This window comes from Esox lucius, chromosome 7 (genome assembly GCF_011004845.1).
Source record: "Esox lucius isolate fEsoLuc1 chromosome 7, fEsoLuc1.pri, whole genome shotgun sequence".
Classification (NCBI taxonomy): Eukaryota; Metazoa; Chordata; class Actinopteri; order Esociformes; family Esocidae; genus Esox; species Esox lucius.
In genome coordinates, this window is record NC_047575.1 from 37,312,415 (window position 1) to 37,333,897 (window position 21,483).

At 44.8% G+C, this 21,483-nt stretch overlaps 1 protein-coding gene across 3 annotated transcripts in view; it reads right to left on the minus strand.

Moving 5' to 3' along the window:
• The window catches only part of gbe1a (glucan (1,4-alpha-), branching enzyme 1a), a 119,290-nt gene that overhangs the window by 67,309 nt on the left and 30,498 nt on the right, over positions 1-21,483 (minus strand). For all 3 annotated transcript variants that reach the window (XM_034293245.1, XM_029120846.2, XM_029120847.2), the window contains exons 3-6: positions 17,049-17,218; positions 13,661-13,776; positions 2,608-2,733; positions 911-1,046 (exon numbers count right to left, since the gene is read on the minus strand). In XM_034293245.1, coding sequence (XP_034149136.1) covers positions 911-1,046; positions 2,608-2,733; positions 13,661-13,776; positions 17,049-17,218 — 548 coding nt within the window. The remainder of the gene's footprint in view (positions 1-910; positions 1,047-2,607; positions 2,734-13,660; positions 13,777-17,048; positions 17,219-21,483) is intronic.

The window sequence follows — 21,483 nt, forward strand, 5'->3', positions numbered from 1 at the left end:
GGAGAATAAGAGGACTTCTTAAAGAAAACTAACAGGTCTGTGAGAGACGGAATTCTTACTGGTTGGTAGGTGATCAAATACTTACGTCATGCAATGAAATGCAAATTAATTATATAAAAATCATATAATGTGATTTTCTGGATTTTTGTTTTAGATTCCGTCTCTCACAGTTGAAGTGTACCTATGACATTAAAGACCTCTACATCCTTTGTAAGTAGGAAAACCTGCAAAATCGGCAGTGTATCAAATACTTGTTCAAATACTTGTCATAGGTAGGTGTTTGAGTAAAATGAACAGTTTTGTTTTATTCTATAAACTACTGCCAACATAACTCCCAAATTCCAAATAAAAATATTGCCATTTAGAGTATTTATTTGTAGACAATAACAACTGGTCAAAATAAAAATATATGCATTGTTTTCAGACATCAAATAATTTAAAGAAAAAAGAGGTTTCTTGTGTTGGAATTTAACAGACACTGGAATGGAATGGCTGGCATACATGTAGAGATGCTGATTCAAGAAAAATTAGGAGTGGTATCTTCATTTTTTCCAGAGCTGTATGTCTGCCTGCCTGCCTGTCTTCATGGTCTACTTATAAATCAAATATAACTACACTATTTCAGTGCAGCTAGTCAGTGTTGCAACCTTGGCTGATGATAAAACCATATCAATGGTGTAATACTGCAGAAGGGCCAACCTCCACCCTGCACAGAAAGGGAGTCAGAGGCGAGGTTTCTATCTTCAGTATATCCATCCCACGGAGTGCCCCAGGTCCCTGACCCTTGATGTTTCCTGACAGACTTCTTATGTAATCTGTTTCTGTGTGAACAGGCCTGCGATGATGATGCCTACACTGACTGTACCCCGTCTGAAAACCGCGGCTGCGGACATTTCTGGCTCATACTCACCCAGGTCTTTGATCTTCGGCAAGACATTGAGGGTGAAATTGGTGTAGGTGGCGATCTCCTCCTTTGGCGAGGCGATGCCGACATGAGCCTCATAGATTCTCAGAGACCTGGGCCGCTTGGGACGCTGGTGTTGGTGCTTCAGCCGAAAAGAGAGGATGAGGGGCTACTGAGTTTCACTGAGTACAACATTCAAACTGCCAGAGCTGAGGAACAAACATGGACAAACACACTGCAAGGTGGAAACACCACAGGAGCCTTGTATCAGGGTAGGGCGTGTTCCACACACACACACACACACACACACACACACACACACAGGCAGTACAGGTGCTCCAGAGAACAGTAACAGTGAAGAACAATGGAGTTGGGGGGAAAAAAACTGTTAATCTTATGGCCTTCAGGACACTTAAGGCCAGCTTACATCACTATAACAACCCTCTGAGTAGAGGGAGGAGGGGCAGAGAGAGAGAGAGAGAGAGAGAGAGAGAGAGAGAGAGACAGAGACAGAGAGAGAAAGGAAGAAAGAGAGCACACGAGAGGACGCAAAGACGTGAGTACAGAAGCCACAGGGGATGTCTGGGAAACAGTCAGACTGCTTTGATGAGAGGCAGCCCTGAGCAGGAGATCTACTGCAGAGGGAAACAGGTTGGAGTGTCGGCATGTGCATTTGTGTTGAGGAGGGGGTGGGGGGGGGGGTGTGTGGCAGGGTGAGAAGAGGGGGGGGGGGGTCCTTTATTAAGCGTTACACAAACATATATCCATTAGAAATACAAACATCAGAAAGCTTGATGGCGCCAAGCCCAGCTTACAGTGAAGAGTCTCTTAGTTCCAGGATGTGTGGGCGGCAGCCTGTGAAATGTTAATAGTGCTTAATGAATGAAAGATGCCGTCTCCAATAACTACCTTATTACAATGCCAGACACACACAACACATACATGTGACAACAGTAACGACACTCCCTGAAAGTGTTATTTCCCCCACATATTGGGCCACGTGTATATTACAGTTAAATTCCAACCACATTCATTGATGAATTGAAAAGCAATTCAACATATCACACCAAAAAATACACATTGAAATAAACGGAAACACACTGTTCTTATGTGGAAAATGGCTAAAATTGCACCAAAATAAATGCAGATAAGAAACTAATCAGACAGTAGAATAGCAGAAGGTAACACATCAGACCAAGACCAAAAGACCGAGCAGAGGGCCTCAGAAGAAAGACTGTTGATGCCCAAATGTCTGGGAGGAGTTACAAATACATTTCCAAGCAACTTGACACCCTGGCACTCTACATAAGACAGCATGTCCCAGCAAATTCAGGTCTGACCAAAGGTTGCTCATAAAAGTCTCTAAAAACCCCAGGGTAATATCAAGCAGACTACAGGCCACTCTTGCATCAATCAATGTCAAAGTACTGTGAAGAAGTGTGGGCAAAAATTCCTCCAAGCAGATGTAAGAGACTGACAATTACAAGAAATGGCTACATGAATATATTTCAATCAAAAGGGGCAACATCAGCTATTAAAGCTAGGGGTATTCTTATACTTTTAATGTATAAATGACAAGAAACCATCTTTCATTATCATTTGTTAAATTGAATAGTGTTGAAGTGGAGATTACATATTCATACATTCAAATGTGCATGTTTATACACAACACATATATACATAAAGAAAACACATACACGTACCACAAAAGGTTTGGACGGGTCCCAATGTATCCAGTCATAAGTGTTGGAGTCCGGGGATTGGTGACAGTACTTGGCCCATGGAGAGATCCGGTATAACTCCTCCCCTTCTGATGTCAGCACCACTAGCTGATTGGACATGACATGAAGAGAAAAATACAGTCATTTCACCATAAGAATGCATCTGATTTTCATACATTTTCACAGACGTCATCATAATCAGATATCACCAGCATTTTTTTAAATTAAACATGACATTATAATCGGTAAGATAAAAATATCACACATAGACCGTTATTATGAATAAGTCAGTGTATGGCTGGAAGCAGCCCATCTCAGGCCCTGGCAAGGAACATCCTCTTAGCAATGAGGGACCATTCTCAAGTATTTTAACATGATTTAATGTAATTGTACAGTTTTTCAAGAGATTTTGGTTGTTGTACTTTAAAGTCAATATCCATTAATTGTACAAATTCTGCCTACAGGCAGAGAGAATCCGTTTTAAACATTTTGCAAAACACTGTCACCATGCGGGTAGAATGCAGTCAAAAACAAGAGTTAAACAGTGAGATCTTGGTGCCTCTTCTTGGGAAGTATGCACAACATTTGTTCCATTTTAATAATTTATCAGACACTTTAATCCAGCCTGATTTACAGCAATGGGATACATTTTTGTTTTCACACTGTGGCCCTGGCCACCAATAGCTGGTTGACTCGAGTTAACCCTGGGATTGGGGAATGATGGCTTTTTGTATGATGGCTGAGACTGTCCAACATGTTTTCTCTGTATGTGCTAGGTTGATGCCGTTGATGTCATGTTTGGAATCTGTGTGTGTGAGGTCGGGGGAGTGTTTTTGTTTAAAGATGATTGACAGTCTCTCTCTATCTGCCCCCACTCACTCACAGTCAATTCAATTAAATCGGCTTTATTGGCATGGAATGTGTAACTACATACATTGCCAAAGCAAACATCAATATACATTAAGATTATAGGTAAAACAAACAAAATAAATAAATAAACAGAACAGTGAACAACAACAATCACAGTTACAAGTAAAGGAAAGGATACAGGTATTACTGTAGATTCATTATCCTGATACATTTTTAAGTTGGTTGTCTCTTCGGGTGTGGCAGGAAGCTACATATTTTGCCGCTAATATAGCACAACTAGGTTTTTCTCCTAGAATAAGCTGCATTTTCTCAGTTTCTGTTGTCCTTTCAAAGTACAAAATTTTGTTTTAAACATTTTCGGGAAACAGTCTCTCTCTTTGCCCCCTCTCAAGTCTCTCACTATCTGCCCCCTCTCAACAGTCTCTCTCTCTTCCTGCTCTCAACTGTCTCTCTTGCTCATCATCCTCTCCACAGTCTCTTCTTCATCAACATCCTTTCGCCTCCTCTTCCTCCAAGGTATTCTGCTATACAACAACTCCATCTTTAATGCCAATGTGACAGAGGCACTAAAAGACCTTCCTCATCGATAGCTGTATTGATCTGTAAGGGTCACAGTGGCAAGGTAAACCCCTCTGGCAATATATACATTAAGCTAAAAGTTCATAAAGTCCACCCACAACACAGATGAACACGTTATAAAATATTAATTCCTGAATAGATTACTGATTCAGGGACGACGAACTGTTGAGGTGATTGAAAGTACTGCCCAAGGCAGGTATTTAAAAACGGTGTGTCTCTGTGTGTGTTTCAGACAGCAGGGAAACTCACTGCTCTCTGGACTGGTCTCAGACTGCAGAGAAACTCACTGCTCTCTGGACTGGTCTCAGACTGCAGGGAAACTCACTGCTCTCTGGACTGGTCTCAGACTGCAAGGAAACTCACTGCTCTCTGGACTGGTCTCAGACTGCAAGGAAACTCACTGCTCTCTGGACTGGTCTCAGACTGCAGGGATACTCACAGATGGCTGCTGTTCATCTTAAGACCTATGCAGTGCCAGACATGACAGCCTTGTCCAGTATCACCTACAACACATATCCAGACATTGTTGTGTAAGAGGATGTTGCTACGACACTGATGTCCACGTGCTTTACAGTGTGCAGAAGAAGCTGGATATTGCTGTATCGTAGGCGGTATTGTTTGGTGGGCTGCTCATTTGACCGCTGCATGGAGCAGTCCTTTGCCAGACACTTAGCTGCAGAGTCTTGGTTGTTTTTGGAACAGGGTAGAATGAAAAGGGGCATCTTTCTCAGGGAGCCAGGCGAGGCACAGAACAGGGCTGAGGATGGAGCCAGGCGAGGCACAGAGCAGGGCTGAGGATGGAGCCAGGCGAGGCACAGAGCAGGGCTGAGGATGGAGCCAGGCGAGGCACAGAACAGGGCCGAGGATGGAGCCAGGCGAGGCACAGAGCAGGGCCGAGGATGGAGCCAGGCGAGGCACAGACCAGGGCTGAGGATGGAGCCAGACGAGGCACAGACCAGGGCCGAGGATGGAGCCAGACGAGGCACAGAACAGGGCCGAGGATGGAGCCAGGCGAGGCACAGAGCAGGGCTGAGGATGGAGCCAGGCGAGGCACAGAGCAGGGCTGAGGATGGAGCCAGGCGAGGCACAGAGCAGGGCTGAGGATGGAGCCAGGCGAGGCACAGAGCAGGGCTGAGGATGGAGCCAGACGAGGCACAGACCAGGGCTGAGGATGGAGCCAGACGAGGCACAGAACAGGGCCGAGGATGGAGCCAGGCGAGGCACAGAGCAGGGCTGAGGATGGAGCCAGGCGAGGCACAGAGCAGGGCTGAGGATGGAGCCAGGCGAGGCACAGAGCAGGGCTGAGGATGGAGCCAGGCGAGGCACAGACCAGGGCTGAGGATGGAGCCAGACGAGGCACAGACCAGGGCTGAGGATGGAGCCAGGCGAGGCACACAGCAGGGCTGAGGATGGAGCCATGCGAGGCACACAGCAGGGCTGAGGATGGAGCCATGCGAGGCACACAGCAGGGCTGAGGATGGAGCCAGGCGAGGCACAGAGCAGGGCTGAGGATGGAGCCAGGCGAGGCTCACAGCAGGGCTGAGGATGGAGCCAGGCGAGGTTCACAGCAGGGCTGAGGATGGAGCCAGGCGAGGCACAGAGCAGGGCTGAGGATGGAGCCAGGCGAGGCACACAGCAGGGCTGAGGATGGAGCCAGGCGAGGCACACAGCAGGGCTGAGGATGGAGCCAGGCGAGGCACAGAGCAGGGCTGAGGATGGAGCAAGGCGAGGCACACAGCAGGGCTGAGGATGGAGCCAGGCGAGGCACACAGCAGGGCTGAGGATGGAGCCAGGCGAGGCACATAGCAGGGCTGAGGATGGAGCCAGGCGAGGCACACAGCAGGGCTGAGGATGGAGCCATGCGAGGCACATAGCAGGGCTGAGGATGGATTGGCCACGAGGCAAACTGAGCCAGCACAGCATCTTAAAGGCCCACGTATTGATAATCAAAAGCAGATTCTTGCAATTTCTCCAAATTAAAGGAGGGTCTATAATTAATAAATATTAGGATTTTCTAAAGACAGCAGGCCAAAGACTGAACACACTCTGGGACAAGCAAGAGCCAGGGATCCAGGTAGTGTGCTGAAACACACATGCTTTCTAATTCGTATCTGGCAATGATTTCCCCAAAACAGGACTATATCTGCCCATTCTGGTTTGGTTGATATGATGGCCTTTGATATAACATATCAATATAACATTTTCTAGTTAGTCTGTAACACACTCCAGGCCATTATAACATATTGTCTTGCAAGGCTCATGGATGCTATGATGTTTAGAGAATTTGCCATCTGTAGTAAAGCAGAGCCCACTATGATAAACAGCATCTAATGGTTTCAAGGAATTGGCAGCTGCACTCACAAAAGACAACAACACAATCATAAATCAGAATGAATATTGACAGAATGACTTGTTTACTGCAATTTAATGAAAGGCACGATGCATTTCTATAAAAGACACCCACCTTAATTCTTCATATTTTAACAAAGATGTCAAAATGCTTTTTAAAGCAAGCCTATCCTCAATCCAAATGCCCATACAGTTATTCCAGGACATGATGCATAAACCATTAAAAACTTTATACACAGTTTAGAAAACAACAAATATAAAGGCCTTGAGCAATGCATTGGTCTAAATCACTGCCTCTTAGAAACACCACCCCACTGTGGCCAGCTGTTGGAACCAGACCTGTCAGCACCCCAGGGTCCCGCAGTAGGCCAAGTGTTGGATCTGGACCAGTCAGCACCCCAGGGTCCCGCAGTAGGCCAAGTGTTGGAACTGGACCAGTCAGCACCCCAGGGTCCCGCAGTAGGCCAAGTGTTGGATCTGGACCAGTCAGCACCCCAGGGTCCCGCAGTAGGCCAAGTGTTGGAACTGGACCAGTCAGCACCCCAGGGTCCCGCAGTAGGCCAAGTGTTGGAACTGGACCCGTCAGCACCCAAGGGTCCCGCAGTAGGCCAAGTGTTGGAACTGGACCAGTCAGCACCCCAGGGTCCCGCAGTAGGCCAAGTGTTGGATCTGGACCAGTCAGCACCCCAGGGTCCCGCAGTAGGCCAAGTGTTGGATCTGGACCAGTCAGCACCCCAGGGTCCCGCAGTAGGCCAAGTGTTGGAACTGGACCCGTCAGCGCCCCAGGGTCCCGCAGTGGGCTAGAACGCTCTCCAAAGTCAGACTCCTTGTGATCTGAGGCTGAGCGCCCTTGAGCCCGGTCGTTACTTTTGTCTATGAAAACGTGTCCACCTCCTGCAGCTCATTACTCAGAGGGTAGTGTGATGAGAAGCTGAACGGTCTGGAAAGACGCATCTTGACTTTCGAATCGTCTGCACCCGAGAGTGGCAAACCATCGTGGCAAACTCGGAGGTTCGGCACTACATTCACATCATATAGATTTTGTTTAACCTGACTTCGGTACTACATTCACATCATATAGATTTAGTTTAATCTGACTTCGGTACTACTTTCACATCATATAGATTTAGTTTAATCTGACTTCGGTACTACTTTCACATCATATAGATTTAGTTTAATCTGACTTCGGTACTACATTCACATCATATATTTAGTTTAATCTGACTTCGGTACTACTTTCACATCATGCTGACTAAAGCTATAAAAGGGTTGACGGGTGCAATGGCAAACACAGTAGTATCATCTGCCTACAAATTACCATGACAGACACACCAATGCAGTTAATGTATACAGTGAAGTGAACTGTACCTATAGCCAAGCCCTGGGGGACACCTATCGTTCCTTCATAAAACACTGTCAGCATAAACACACCGACTGTCTGGTAGATCTTGAATGAGTTGTCATCCTGGTCAAGGCCGAGGGAGGACAATCTTGAATACGCAGCGACTGATCAACCAAGTCAATAAGCATTTCTTCCTATTAATAATGTATTTTAAAAACATACTCAGCCTTTTATTCACCCTGGAAAGCTAACACAGCCACAACTGACTTCAATGGGCTCTTTGAGGGTGTGGCTGGCTACTCAATCAGCCACCACATTCATCATTGGCCACTTTCAAGGGGAAAGAGGACAGAAAGTGTAGTTCTGGTTCCCTCACTAGAGGACAGGAGAGAAGCTCTGTTTCCCTCACTAGAGGACTGGAGAGTAGCTCTGTTTCCCTCACTAGAGGACTGGAGAGTAGCTCTGTTTCCCTCACTAGAGGACTGGAGAGTAGCTCTGTTTCCCTCACTAGAGGACTGGAGAGTAGCTCTGTTTCCCTCACTAGAGGACTGGAGAGTAGCTCTGTTTCCCAAATTAGAGGACAGAAGGCTGTAGAGTAGCTCTGTTTCCCACACTAGAGGACTGGAGAGTAGCTCTGTTTCCCTCACTAGAGGATTGGAGAGTAGCTCTGTTTCCCAAATTAGAGGACAGAAGGCTGTAGAGTAGCTCTGTTTCCCACACTAGAGGACTGGAGAGTAGCTCTGTTTCCCACACTAGAGGACTGGAGAGTAGCTCTGTTTCCCACACTAGAGGACTGGAGAGTAGCTCTGTTTCCCAAATTGGAGGACAGAAGGCTGTAGAGTAGCTCTGTTTCCTACACTAGAGGACTGGAGAGTAGCTCTGTTTCCCAAATTAGAGGACAGAAGGCTGTAGAGTAGCTCTGTTTCCCTCACTAAAGGACTGGAAAGTAGCTCAGTTTCCCTCACTAAAGGACTGGAGAGTAGCTCTGTTTCCTACATTAGAGGACTGGAGAGTAGCTCTGTTTCCCTCACTAGAGGACTGGAGAGTAGCTCTGTTTCCCTCACTAAAGGACCGGAGAGTAGCTCTGTTTCCCTCACTAGAGGACCGGAGAGTAGCTCTGTTTCCCTCACTAAAGGACCGGAGAGTAGCTCGGTTTCCCTCACTAGAGGACCGGAGAGTAGCTCTGTTTCCCTCACTAGAGGACCGGAGAGTAGCTCTGTTTCCCTCACTAGAGCACCGGAGAGTAGCTCGGTTTCCCTCACTAGAGGACCGGAGAGTAGCTCGGTTTCCCTCACTAGAGGACCGGAGAGTAGCTCGGTTTCCCTCACTAAAGGACTGGAGAGTAGCTCTGTTTCCCTCACTAAAGGACTGGAGAGTAGCTCTGTTTCCCTCACTAGAGGACCGGAGAGTAGCTCGGTTTCCCTCATTAGAGGACCGGAGAGTAGCTCGGTTTCCCTCACTAGAGCACCGGAGAGTAGCTCGGTTTCCCTCACTAGAGGACCGGAGAGTAGCTCGGTTTCCCTCACTAGAGGACCGGAGAGTAGCTCGGTTTCCCTCATTAGAGGACCGGAGAGTAGCTCTGTTTCCCTCACTAGAGGACTGGAGAGTAGCTCTGTTTCCCTCACTAGAGGACTGGAGAGTAGCTCTGTTTCCCTCACTAGAGGACAGAGGGCTGGAAGGCAGTTGTTTCTATCACCAGAGTACAGAGGGCTGGAGAGTAGCTCTGTTTCCCTCACTAGAGGACAGAGAGCAGAAGAGGAGCTCTGTTTCCCTCACGAGCCTCTGTGGTAGAAACCTAGCCTAGCTCATGGCCGGGATACACCACCTCAAAACCACTCCCAACAGCTTTGCCCCAGAGTAGGTGATGGGAGAGGCAGCGTAGTGTCACTAGAGCTGCTGGCCCAGCATGCACTTGCATGCTACTTCATCCGGTAGGCATAGGCTTTCACGTGGTTCACTGTACATTAATCAAACACAGAGGCAAAACCAGGCACCTCAATTAGTTGAGGACCGAGACCTGGACAGGGAGTCATCATTAAGAGCATGACTGTGTTAACAGGAAGAAACGAGGCACGTAGATCATTTTGCAATTGTTGCAAAATTATTAATTAGACCTAACAAAGCGGAGTTAACTACCATTCTATTCGCCTAACTACAGTGAAAGTGTTATTATTGTTTTAGATGTTTTTTCCATCCTTAGGCATATTGAGGTTTGAAGGGTCTGACTTACAAATGCACATACATACACAAACACACACTCACAAACACACACATACCGAAACCCAACCGCACACATTCACATACCGAAACACAACCGCACAAACACCACATTGACTGTTCTTTCACCTCACCCTGGCAACAGTCCTAGAAAAGGGTTGGAAATTGATTTCAGGGATTTGGGGAGCGATGAAATATTTACCGACTAGCTTGTTGAGTCAGAAAAAGTCAAGTAAAGAACAGTCCCCGGGGGCAAAGTGGGAAAAAACCCCGGCAAAACCCACATATACAGCACATAGATAAAGGCTGACTGGGAATAGATGGCGGCGATATTGTGGAATATTCAAGAATGTTAGCAAGAGAAAGGAGAGTCATCACCTGAGGCGTTCAGAAGTATTGGTCTGAGATAGAGCCTGAAAACAGATTGTCACTGGAAGAAGAGGTAGGTGTGTGAGGGAGAAAGATATGGAGAGAAGAAAAACCAAGGAAAAAAATAAGGAAAAGACGGAGAGAAAAAAGAGGCAGTGAGTGATAGAGAAGGGAAGGAGAGGACGGGGTGACATTACAGTCAGTGAAACCGCTGAGAGTTTGAAGAGCCCCATCCATTTGAATTAACATGTGCCCAAACACACACTAGGATGACAATGCCACCATGGGGGGGGGGGGGGGGGGGGGTTCAAATTCACCAAGACACGAACAAACTTTTGACTGGTAATGTACCTACCATCACCAAACGTACCTACTGTTATTAAATGACCTGCTGTAATGACCTGCTGTAATTAAATGAATAAACTGTTGAGCCAAAACATTATGACCACTCACAGGTGAAGTGAATAACATTGATCTTCTCCTAACAAGGACACAGGTCAAGATCTGGGTAGATTAAACGGTAAGCGAACAATCAGTTCTGGTATTCAATGTGCTGGATGCCGGAGAAATAGGCAGGAGTAAAGACCTGAGTGACTTTGACAAGGGCCAAAGTGTTATGGCCAGATGACGGGGTCAGAGCATCTCTGAAAGGACAAAGCTTGTGGGGTATATACCCCAAAAAGCATGCACGGACGCGTATGTCGAAAATACACCAGAAATAGTCGCAATATAACCGTAAACAGTTTTATTTTCGGTTTCCTATAACGTGGCTACTGAAGCTTGTAGCCAGCGAAGATTTTGTCTATCCGGAACAAATCCTGAACAAACGCATAATTTGTTATGTCCGTGGCAAAGATGGAACATCAATCGTCTACATGGCAGTCCGCGTCTCTAACCACTATGCTATTTAACAATGGATGGTCAGTCAGTCAGTCACCCACTCCATAACTCCGTAAGAGACATTCGCTCTTCTTGGCCGGCTCCGCTTACGCGCTCCGGGAAAAACACTGAGAACCTCTCTTTCCAAAATCCTCCTATCTTTAATCCTCCTTGTTTAATCAGTGGAAAATACAGGACTTTTCCTTCCATTGGCTGAGATAGCTAGCTAACATTGCCTGGTTTCTAGCCCATTTGAATACTTAAATAGCTGGGCGGAGTTAAAGCCTAAGAGGGTGTGAACTACACTGAATGGGGTAAACAAAAACCAGCTCTCTGGCAAGTGACAATCTTTCAAGCCTTTTCTCTGAGAAGTAAGTACAGCAGATTATCAACTTTTAAAGCAGCATATCTTTATCATAACTTAATCAAACAGTATTGTTCATATGCCATTACAAATCTCTGAATCTGGACCTTTATAAAATGTAAAATAAAAAGCCAAACACACATTTTGCGATAGGACCCTGTTCAGGAATTCTGTCACTCATGACTGTATGTACTGTTATTAGATACTAGAACCTATGACTGTTTGTATCTATTGTTATTAAATAATAGAACATAAGACTATTTGTATCTACTACATTTAAATACTAGAACCTATGACTCTGGGTCCCTGGATCAGGTTAAGAGAGGTTGCATTTCTGTTTAACCAAAACATTGCCTTGTGTAGTTTGACTGCTGATTGCCCCTTTAAATTAACTCAATGTGTGTGTTTGTGTGTATGTGGGTTTGTGAGTGTGTTCCAATAGCCTGGGAGGAAGCAGATGGGCCCAGTGAAGCCAAACAACATCTTGTGTGCCAACACTGGGCAGTGATGGGCTGTTAATGTGATGTGTGTGTGTGTGCAGAAACAAACAGCCTGGGCAGACTACGCCAAGCTGACTCCCAGGCCTAGTTAAAAATGGACCCTTTAACGACGCCATTCCAGTCGTCGTCCTCACGAACCACTACTGCTTGGTGTGACCTCCTCACTCACTTCTACTGTTTATTCAGTTGTCCTCACGAACCACTACTTCTTAGTGTGACCTCCTCACTCACTTCTACTGTTTATTCAGTTGTCCTCACAAACCACTACTTCTTAGTGTGACCTCCTCACTCACTTCTACTGTTTATTCAGTTGTCCTCACAAACCACTACTTCTTAGTGTGACCTCCTCACTCACTTCTACTGTTTATTCAGTTGTCCTCACAAACCACTCCTTCTTAGTGTGACCTCCTTACTCACTTGTACTGTTAATTTAGTTGTCCTCACAAACCACTACTGCTTAGTGTGACCTCCTCACTCACTTCTACTGTTAATTCAGTTGTCCTCACAAACCACTACTGCTTAGTGTGACCTCCTTACTCACTTCTACTGTTTATTCAGTTTCCTCACAAACCACCACTGCTTAGTGTGACCTCCTCACTCACTTCTACTGTTTATTCAGATGTCCTCATGAACCACTCAGTGCCCTCCACAAACACTTTTATTGTTTATTCAGTTGTCCTCATAATCCACTACCACTCAGTGACCTACTCACTTCTATTGTTTATTCAGTTGTCCTCACACACCACTACCGTTCAGTGTTTTCCTCTCTCACTTATATTGTCTTGCCTTGACTCACTACTACCAGTCACTGAGTTGTATTCACCGCTTAGTTGGTACTTGCTCACTGCTGTTTCACAACTAGAGCTCATTGAGTTGCCCTAACTAACACTTTTCATGTGCTCTCACCACACAAGAGAAGATCAGAGGCCTAGAGAGTTCTAGAGGTCAAGTGGCCTAGAGAGTTCTAGAGGTCAAGTGGCCTAGAGAGTTCTAGAGGTCAAGTGGCCTAGAGAGTTCTAGAGGTCAAGTGGCCTAGAGAGTTCTAGAGGTCAAGTGGCCTAGGGAGTTCTAGAGGTCAAGTGGCCTAGGGAGTTCTAGAGGTCAAGTGGCCTAGGGAGTTCTAGAGGTCAAGTGGCCTAGGGAGTTCTAGAGGTCAAGTGGCCTAGGGAGTTCTAGAGGTCAAGTGGCCTAGGGAGTTCTAGAGGTCAAGTGGCCTAGGGAGTTCTAGAGGTCAAGTGGCCTAGGGAGTTCTAGGCAGATCAACACAGACAGAGGGACTCATTTAAAGGTGAACACAAATCCAAATATTGATATGTTTAAATCTACAATAAAACTAAATGATTAGATAATATGAACCAGAAATATTACAAGATGATGTAGTTAAGGTCACATCTACTCGAGGCTGAATCTTCCATTAGGTACACTTACATAATAAATGTGTTATATAATACATTATATAATATATGCCAAATATACACATTTTTGTTGTTTTCTAGTTATAAAGAGCTTGCAGGTTTGCTCAATATTGATGGTATAAGAGCAAGAGGAGGAAAGATCAAATGGTACCTTGAGTTTGGAGCGGTGTTGGATGGCAGGTGAACTCTCTGTCTTCGGAGGGATGGAAAGCTCCCATTTCCCATACTCCTTGCTGGTGTATGGATGGGACCTGCTGTTCCATTCATCTGGAGGGAGTGAGAAACATAATCAGAAGGCAATTCACTGGGGACGTGGCCCTCAGTGGTGGGGAAATGGCCGATATAGTGGAGTGACACTTGGTTGGGGAGTGTTTCAATATGACAGTTTCAATATGGAGTAGTAGTGAAGCAGGGTTCTGGTTTTATTTTTTTTGGAGTAGTACTGAAGCAGGGAATTGGTTCAATGTGGAGCTGTACTGTAGACGGAGGCAGTTTCAATGTAGAGCAGTACAGAAGCAGGATGTAGTTTCAATGTAGAGTAGTAGTTTTGCGACTGTTTCCATCCCAGAAACAGTCGCAATATAACAGTATACAGTTTCAGTTAAGGCTTACTATAACATAACTAACGTATGTTGTAGCCAGCAAATGTGTTTGTCTATCCTGACCCAAAACGCATGCACAGATGCGTACTTCGAAAATCCACCAGAAACAGTTGCAATATAACCGTAAACTGTTTTATTTCAGGCTTGCGATAATGTAGATACTGAATGTTTTAGCCAGCGAAGTTTATCTATACAGAATAATTAATAATGCGTACTTCGCTTCACCCGCGAGAAGATATACGAACTCGGGACCTATAGTTTACAGGTCCACTTCTCTAACCACTACGCTATTTAACAAGAGGTAGTCAGTCAGTCAGTCATTCAGTCAGTCAGTAAGAGACATTCGCTCTTCTTGGCCGGCTCCGCTTACACGGTCCGGCAAAAAGAGAAGGGGAGAGAGAGGGAGAGAGAAGAGGGTAGATAAAGAGAGGGGGAGAGAGAAAATGGTAGATAAAGAGAGAGGGGGAGAGAGACTGCTTGTTACAAGAGATGGTAGAGGAGAAGAGGACTGAGAATCTCCAGGCCGGTGGCCTCATTTACTGCAATTCACAATGTCCACTTTGACACAAACATGCAAAGCCCAATTACCTCTGCTAGCAGTATTCACTTATTACCATAACCACATAAGAGGACTCACAGAACCAGGATCTATTCTTCATCCAGAATAGTTCTACATATGGTCACACTCTCTCCCTCAGTCACATGTAGAAACACTCTCGCCTCTCATCCATCATCCATGTGCTTCTCCTCTTCATCCACCCACTCTTCTCTTAGTCATTCATGTGTCCACTGGCACAATTATTAGAACACAAATAATAAAAAATAAACATTTGAATTGTCCCTTATTTAGAAAATAGATGTTAATGTAATGGATGTGTATGTATTGAATGAATGGCAGTAATGGATGTTTCTTATGAATGCGAATGTAAGGGATGTGTTTGAATTGAGTGAGTAACTCCACAATGAATTAATGATTTTGGATGGATGAATGATGTGATTCTTATGGATTTTAAAGGAAATTTTTTTGTTTCTATGGATGTTAATGTAATGGAAGTGTTTCTTATGGATGTCAATGTAATGGATGCGTTTGTATGTCATTTATGACTCAGTAATTAATGGATGCACGTATAACGGATGAGTTTCTCATGGATGTTAATGTAAATTGTGTCTTAGGTATGTTCATGTAATGGATGTGTTTGTATTGAATTTATGACTCCGTAATTAATGTGTGTCTAAAAGCAGTGTGTCTTATGGATGTTAGTGTAATGGATGTGTTTCATATTGATGTTAATGTAATGGGTGTGTTTTTTTACAGATTAATTACACTAGATTGTGGTTAATCATTATTAATTATTGTAATAATTTCAAAATGATTTCAGTGTAATGGATGTGCAAGTAAAGGATGTGATTGTAATGGATGTGGGTGTCATGGATATACACACAATGATGTGTGTGCAATGGATGAATGTGTAATGAATAGGGTTGGGTACCGTTCGCATTTGAACTGATACAGGTACTGGAACCGGCACATGGAATTCGGTACCGTTACCCAACGGTACATTTTTTCTTTACTTTTATAGTGCTAACATTAGCTGCAGCTGCTGCTGGCGACTTGGCTTTCATGCTATCAAATAGAAAACACGCTTCAAGAAATATTTAGTTTGACCAGATTTTTCCTCAGGTTAGACATGTTGCCTTGGCCAGCTTTGCATTTCACATCACAAATATTGCAGCAAGCGTTATCAGTGTCAAGTTTTGAAAAGTGTAACCACACTTCAGAACGCTTTCGGCACACCATTGCCCTGACTCACTGAACAAGCTGCAGGGGTGAGGTAACCTCGCTGTCGTAGTCAGGCTCTCTCTTTCTCTCTACTCTCTCACCCAGATGCGCTCTCCGGTAACAACATTCGGCACCGATTGATTTTACGTGAATCGGCACTCGGTAGTATCGACATGATTCGGTTGGTACCCAACCCTAGTAATGAGCGTGTGAAAGTGATGGATGCGGAAGTGTGTGCAATGAACGTGTGTGTAATAGACACGTCTAATAGGGGTTTGTGACAGATGTGTGTGTCATCTGCTTGCATTCTCTCCTACATATCTACAGTCTTTTTCACAAGCTTTGTCATTTTAAATTGAAATTTTTTGTTTAATCTGCCAAGTACAAGTTGCGATATGTGACAGACAACCCCCCCACCCCCTCTCCCCCTCCAAAAAAAAAAAAAAAAGAGTAAAAGAGAAAGAACAACGGAAAAAGGCAAAGCTCAGTAGTTGGGGAAGAGAGTGCTATAAGGTGAATGCCCCAGGCACCTCTGTGGACACCATTACACTTCTGTGCTGTCTATCAAACACACACACACACACACACGTTCCGACAGGTGTTAACGTGGCCTGAGGCGGTGCCATCACAGATTAATAACATGTCAGGGACACTCACCTGACTGACACACACAACTGTTTTCCTGCCATGTCGTGCCATTACAAGGCCCCTAAGGGCTCAGAGAAAACAACCATCTCGTACCACCTCTCGCTCTCTCTCTCTCTCTCTCTCTGTATCCCCCCTGTCACCTTTACCATGTCAGTCTGTCCACGTGCGTGAGTGTGTGCGCGTGCGTGTGTGTCTGTCACGGACCTATTAATAATGTATTTTTCCAATATATCATGTGCCCTGTTTAGGCTGAGTATGTCTGTCTCTGTTTGTTTTTGTGTCTGGTGAGACTAAATGTACTGAGCTTAGTAGGGAAATAACTAAACGTACACAAAAAACTTTTCCAGTCCTCGCTTTGAACAAGGCTATTTAAGGCTTAGGTTTTAGGTTAGGGTTAGAGTTTAGGTTTAAAGTTAGCATTGGGGTTATGGGTTTAACTGGGGTTATCTTGGCCCCAAAAAGTCCTCACAATAATAGTAATGTGTGTGCGCGTGCGTGTGTTAACATACTGAAGTCTCCAGTGAGGTACAGAGCCTGTGCTCCAGGAGCCCACTCTCTGAACATCAGGCTGTTGTCAGCTTGTCGGTGTACTCCATAGAACACGTAGCTCCTGGTGAAGACATCGATACTGCCCTCAGCCTCCTCCAGATTACACAAACTCTTAGTGAACAGCTGATACCTAGAAACAGACAGAACCAAACATTACAATCAAAAAAATCTGTGAAAGACCACCAGAACACACTGGATTCTCCAATCACACTCAAAGCACAGGACTAAATCCAAACCCTCCAACCCAGAAAACTGATGATACACTAAACCAAATGATCAAATGTACAGAACATAAATTCAAAATAGCCACTCAAAAAATGTTTAACATTTTGCTTAGCACTTTCTCAATATTCGGAACCAAGGTCTGATCACCCCAATCGACAAAAATGGAATCAAATGTGACCCCAATAACTAACCAGGAATCTGGCCGAACATTAACCACAGGAAAATCATTGCAGTATCAACAGCAGCAACATTTAGCAACATTTTCTCCCGGGAAACAAAATGTTTTCCTGCTTATTGAAAGCACGGCTGCCAGAGGCATGATCTTATAAATGCCCACTGTGCAATATTAAATTCATATAAAAAACAGGCAGTTCAAGTTCATTTCTCAAGTTAACATTTACTGGAATGGTTTCTACCTACTCTATGCAGTATTGGCTGGCAAGATGTTTTTTTCTTGCCTAAATATACACTACTCAAAAAAAAGTTAAACACAAAGTCAGTTCAACTTCAGGAATACCAATCTGTCCAGTTAGAAAGCATAAACGATTGTGAATCAAGGTCACCTGTTTTGGACCACAGCAAGACATGTCCCAAAAAAGGAATGGTTTTGCAGGTGGTGGCCACAGACAATTGCTCTCTTCTTATTCTTCCCGATTCTTCTCTAGTTTTGCTAGTGTCCTTGTCACTATTGGTAGCATAAGGGAGTACCTGCAGCCCATTCAGGTTGCACAGGCAGTCCAGCTCCTCCAGGATGGGTCATCCATACTCTGCTGTTGCAAGAAGGTTTGCTCCCTGTACAGTCTCAAGACCATGGAGGAGATATCAGGAGACGGAAAGAGCCGTAGAAGGGCATCAACCCAGCAGCAGGACTAGTATCTGTTCCGTTCTACAAGGAACAAGAGGAGCACTGCAAGAGCCCTACAAAATGACCAAATAGTCAGAGACGGACTCCATTAGGGTGGCATGAGGGTCCAACATCCGCTAGTGGGACCTGTGCTCAGCCCAGCACTGTGAAGCTTGATTGGCATTCACCAGAGAACACCAGAAATGGCAGGTCCGTCGTTGGCGCCTCGTTCTCCTCAAAGATGAGAGCAGGTTCACACTTGAGCACGTGACAGATGTAAGAGTCTGGGGACGCTGTTGTGAACATTAAGCAGCCAGTGTATTTTTTGAGCAGTGTATAAAATGTCCTATTTCATTAGTCAATCTTGCAACTGCTGATACTCTCTTTTTGATTATTACTTCGCCAACAATTTGTTTCTGAAATAATGGATTAGGCCCCTAGATTCATTTGTTGGACAATCATGACACAGAGTGAAAAACACGCAATGCCAAATCTGATATTTTGTGCTTTTTGGAACTATCCCTACTTTCTACAATCTACATTGTTCTCTTGCATTACAATAATTATTCTAACAACCCGAAATGTGTACAACATCTAGGCTGTGGAAAAAAACTAAAAGGCCAATTGTCATGCTGCACGTGTGTTCTAAAAGGCTTGGGTGTAGCGAGTACACCAATACAAATATAAGAAAACTTTGTCTTCGACATTGTGGTCATCTACATTGACATCCTATTGCTCATTCCACATTCCACGTGTACACTGCCCACAAATTGAGGTTGAGTCTGAGTGTCAAGGTTCCAAGGCACAGAGCTAGGGAACATCCTTTTAATGTTCTTCACAACAAAGAAAACAACAAAAGGAGAGTCAACCGTAAACTGTAGAGCAGCAAAACACACACTAGCTACAAACAAAAACCAACAACCAAAAGACAAACAGGGCACCTTAATTAAATAGGATCCCCAATCAGGGGCAATAGGGAGCAGCCACCTCTGACTGGAAATAATTAAACAGTAGTGCACATAGAGATGCCAAGAGGCACCTCTGCAGTCAGGCCCTGACTGTGGGCTCCAGCCACATAGAGATGCCTAGAGTCATGGTTGTAAAACTATTTGCAATGTCTTACAACCCTATAGAAAGCTAATAGTATAGCATTTGACATGCCTTAATTTTTTCAAAGTTGTATTTATTGTTCACAAATTTTTTCTGTTTTATTATACATATGTAATTTTCCACTAGGTTTGGGAATGTAGATGAATGTTTTGAAAGAGACAGAAGGGGAGGGTCAGACAGACATTTCTACAGAGAGAGGAAGTGCACGTGTACACGCACGCACACACCCTATGTGTATCAGCATACACTGGCTACACAGTTCCCCGGCAGAGCAGTGGAAGAATCAGAATCTCATTACAGAGATCTGTCTGAGGGGAAAATAGAGAGAAACTGGCAACCATACAGCATCTCCCCTGATACAAGCCAACACAACCCAAAGGCAGAACCTGCTTTCACTTCAGATAACGACAGAGATGAAGACAACGAGTGGGACTAGTGGGACTCGGTAGAGCATGGTGCTTGCAACGCCAGGGTTGTGGGTTCGATTCCCACGGGGGGGGACCGGTACGGATCCCTCGCTCTGTATCTCGTGATAAAACACAGAGACGCTCAGCAGAACTCAAAGAGGGAACCTGCTTTCAGTTCAAACACAGACTGAAAGAGGAGACAGAGAGGGGGGGAGGGAGAGAGGTGGAGACAGAGAGAGAGAGAGAACAAAGTTGAACTAACTTTACAGCAAGCTTCAGGCAACAAGGATAAAATACATAAAATACACTGTTCGAACTAAGTGAACTTTTCACACTGCTATATCGTAGGCTTTGAAAACTGACATTTTCTATCTCTTACAGTACAGAATAGTACTACAGTATCAGAGCCTGGGTTATAATAACATTTGTCCAGACTATTCCATCCATCCATTCATATATCCACCCATTCATCTATGTCCATCCATTTATAAATAAATCCATTTAAATATCCATCCATTTATATACCCATCATTTATATATCCATCCATCCATTTATATATCCATCCATCCATTTATACAGTGAGGAGAACAAGTATTTGATACACTGCCGATTTTGCAGGTTTTACTACTTACAAAGCATGTAGAGGTCTGTAATTTTTATCATAGGTACTCTTCAACTATGAGAGACAGAATCTAAAATTCCAGAAAATCACATTGTATGATTTTTAAATAATGAATTAGCATTTTATTGCATGACATAAGTATTTGATCAACTACCAACCAGTAAGAATTCTGGCTCTCACAGACCAGGTAGTTTTTCTTTAAGAAGCCCTCCTGTTCTCCACTCATTACCTGTATTAACTGCACCTGTTTTAACTCGTTACCTGTATAAAAGACACCTGTCCACACACTCAATCAAACAGACTCCAACCTCTCCACAATGGCCAAGACCAGACAGCTGTGTAAGGACATCAGGGATAAAATTGTAGACCTGCACAAGGCTGGGATGGGCTACAGGACAATAGGCAGGCAGCTTGGTGAGAAGGCAACAACTGTTGACGCAATTATTAGAAAATGGAAGTAGTTCAAGATGACGGTAAACCTCCCTCGGTCTGGGGCTCCATGAAAGATCTCACCTCGTGGTGCATCAATGATCATGAGGAAGGTGAGGGATCAGCCCAGAACTACATGGCAGGACCTGGTCAATGACCTGAAGAGAGCTGGGACCACAGTCTCAAAGAAAACCATTAGTAACACACTATGCCGTCATGGATTAAAATCCTGCAGCGCACGCAAGGTCCCCCTGCTCAAGCCAGCGCATGTCCAGGCCGGTCTGAAGTTTGCCAATGACCATCTGGATGATCCAGAGGAGGAATGGGAGAAGGTCATGTGGTCTGATGAGACAAAAATAGAGCTTTTTGGTCTAAAATCCACTCGCCGTGTTTGGAGGAAGAAGGAAGATGAGTACAACCCCAAGAACACCATCCCAATCGTGAAGCATGGGGGTGGAGACAACATTCTTTGGGGATGCTTTTCTGCAAAGGGGACAGGACGACAGCACTGTATTGAGGGGAGGATGGATGGGGCCATGTATTGCGAGATCTTGGCCAACAACCTCCTTCCCTCAGTAAGAGCATTGAAGATGGGTCATGGCTGGGTCTTCCAGCATGACAACGACCCGAAACGCACAGCCAGGGAAACTAAGGAGTGGCTCAGTAAGAAGCATCTCAAGGTCCTGGAGTGGCCTAGCCAGTCTCCAGACTTGAACCCAATAGAAAATCTTTGGAGGGAGCTGAAAGTCCATATTGC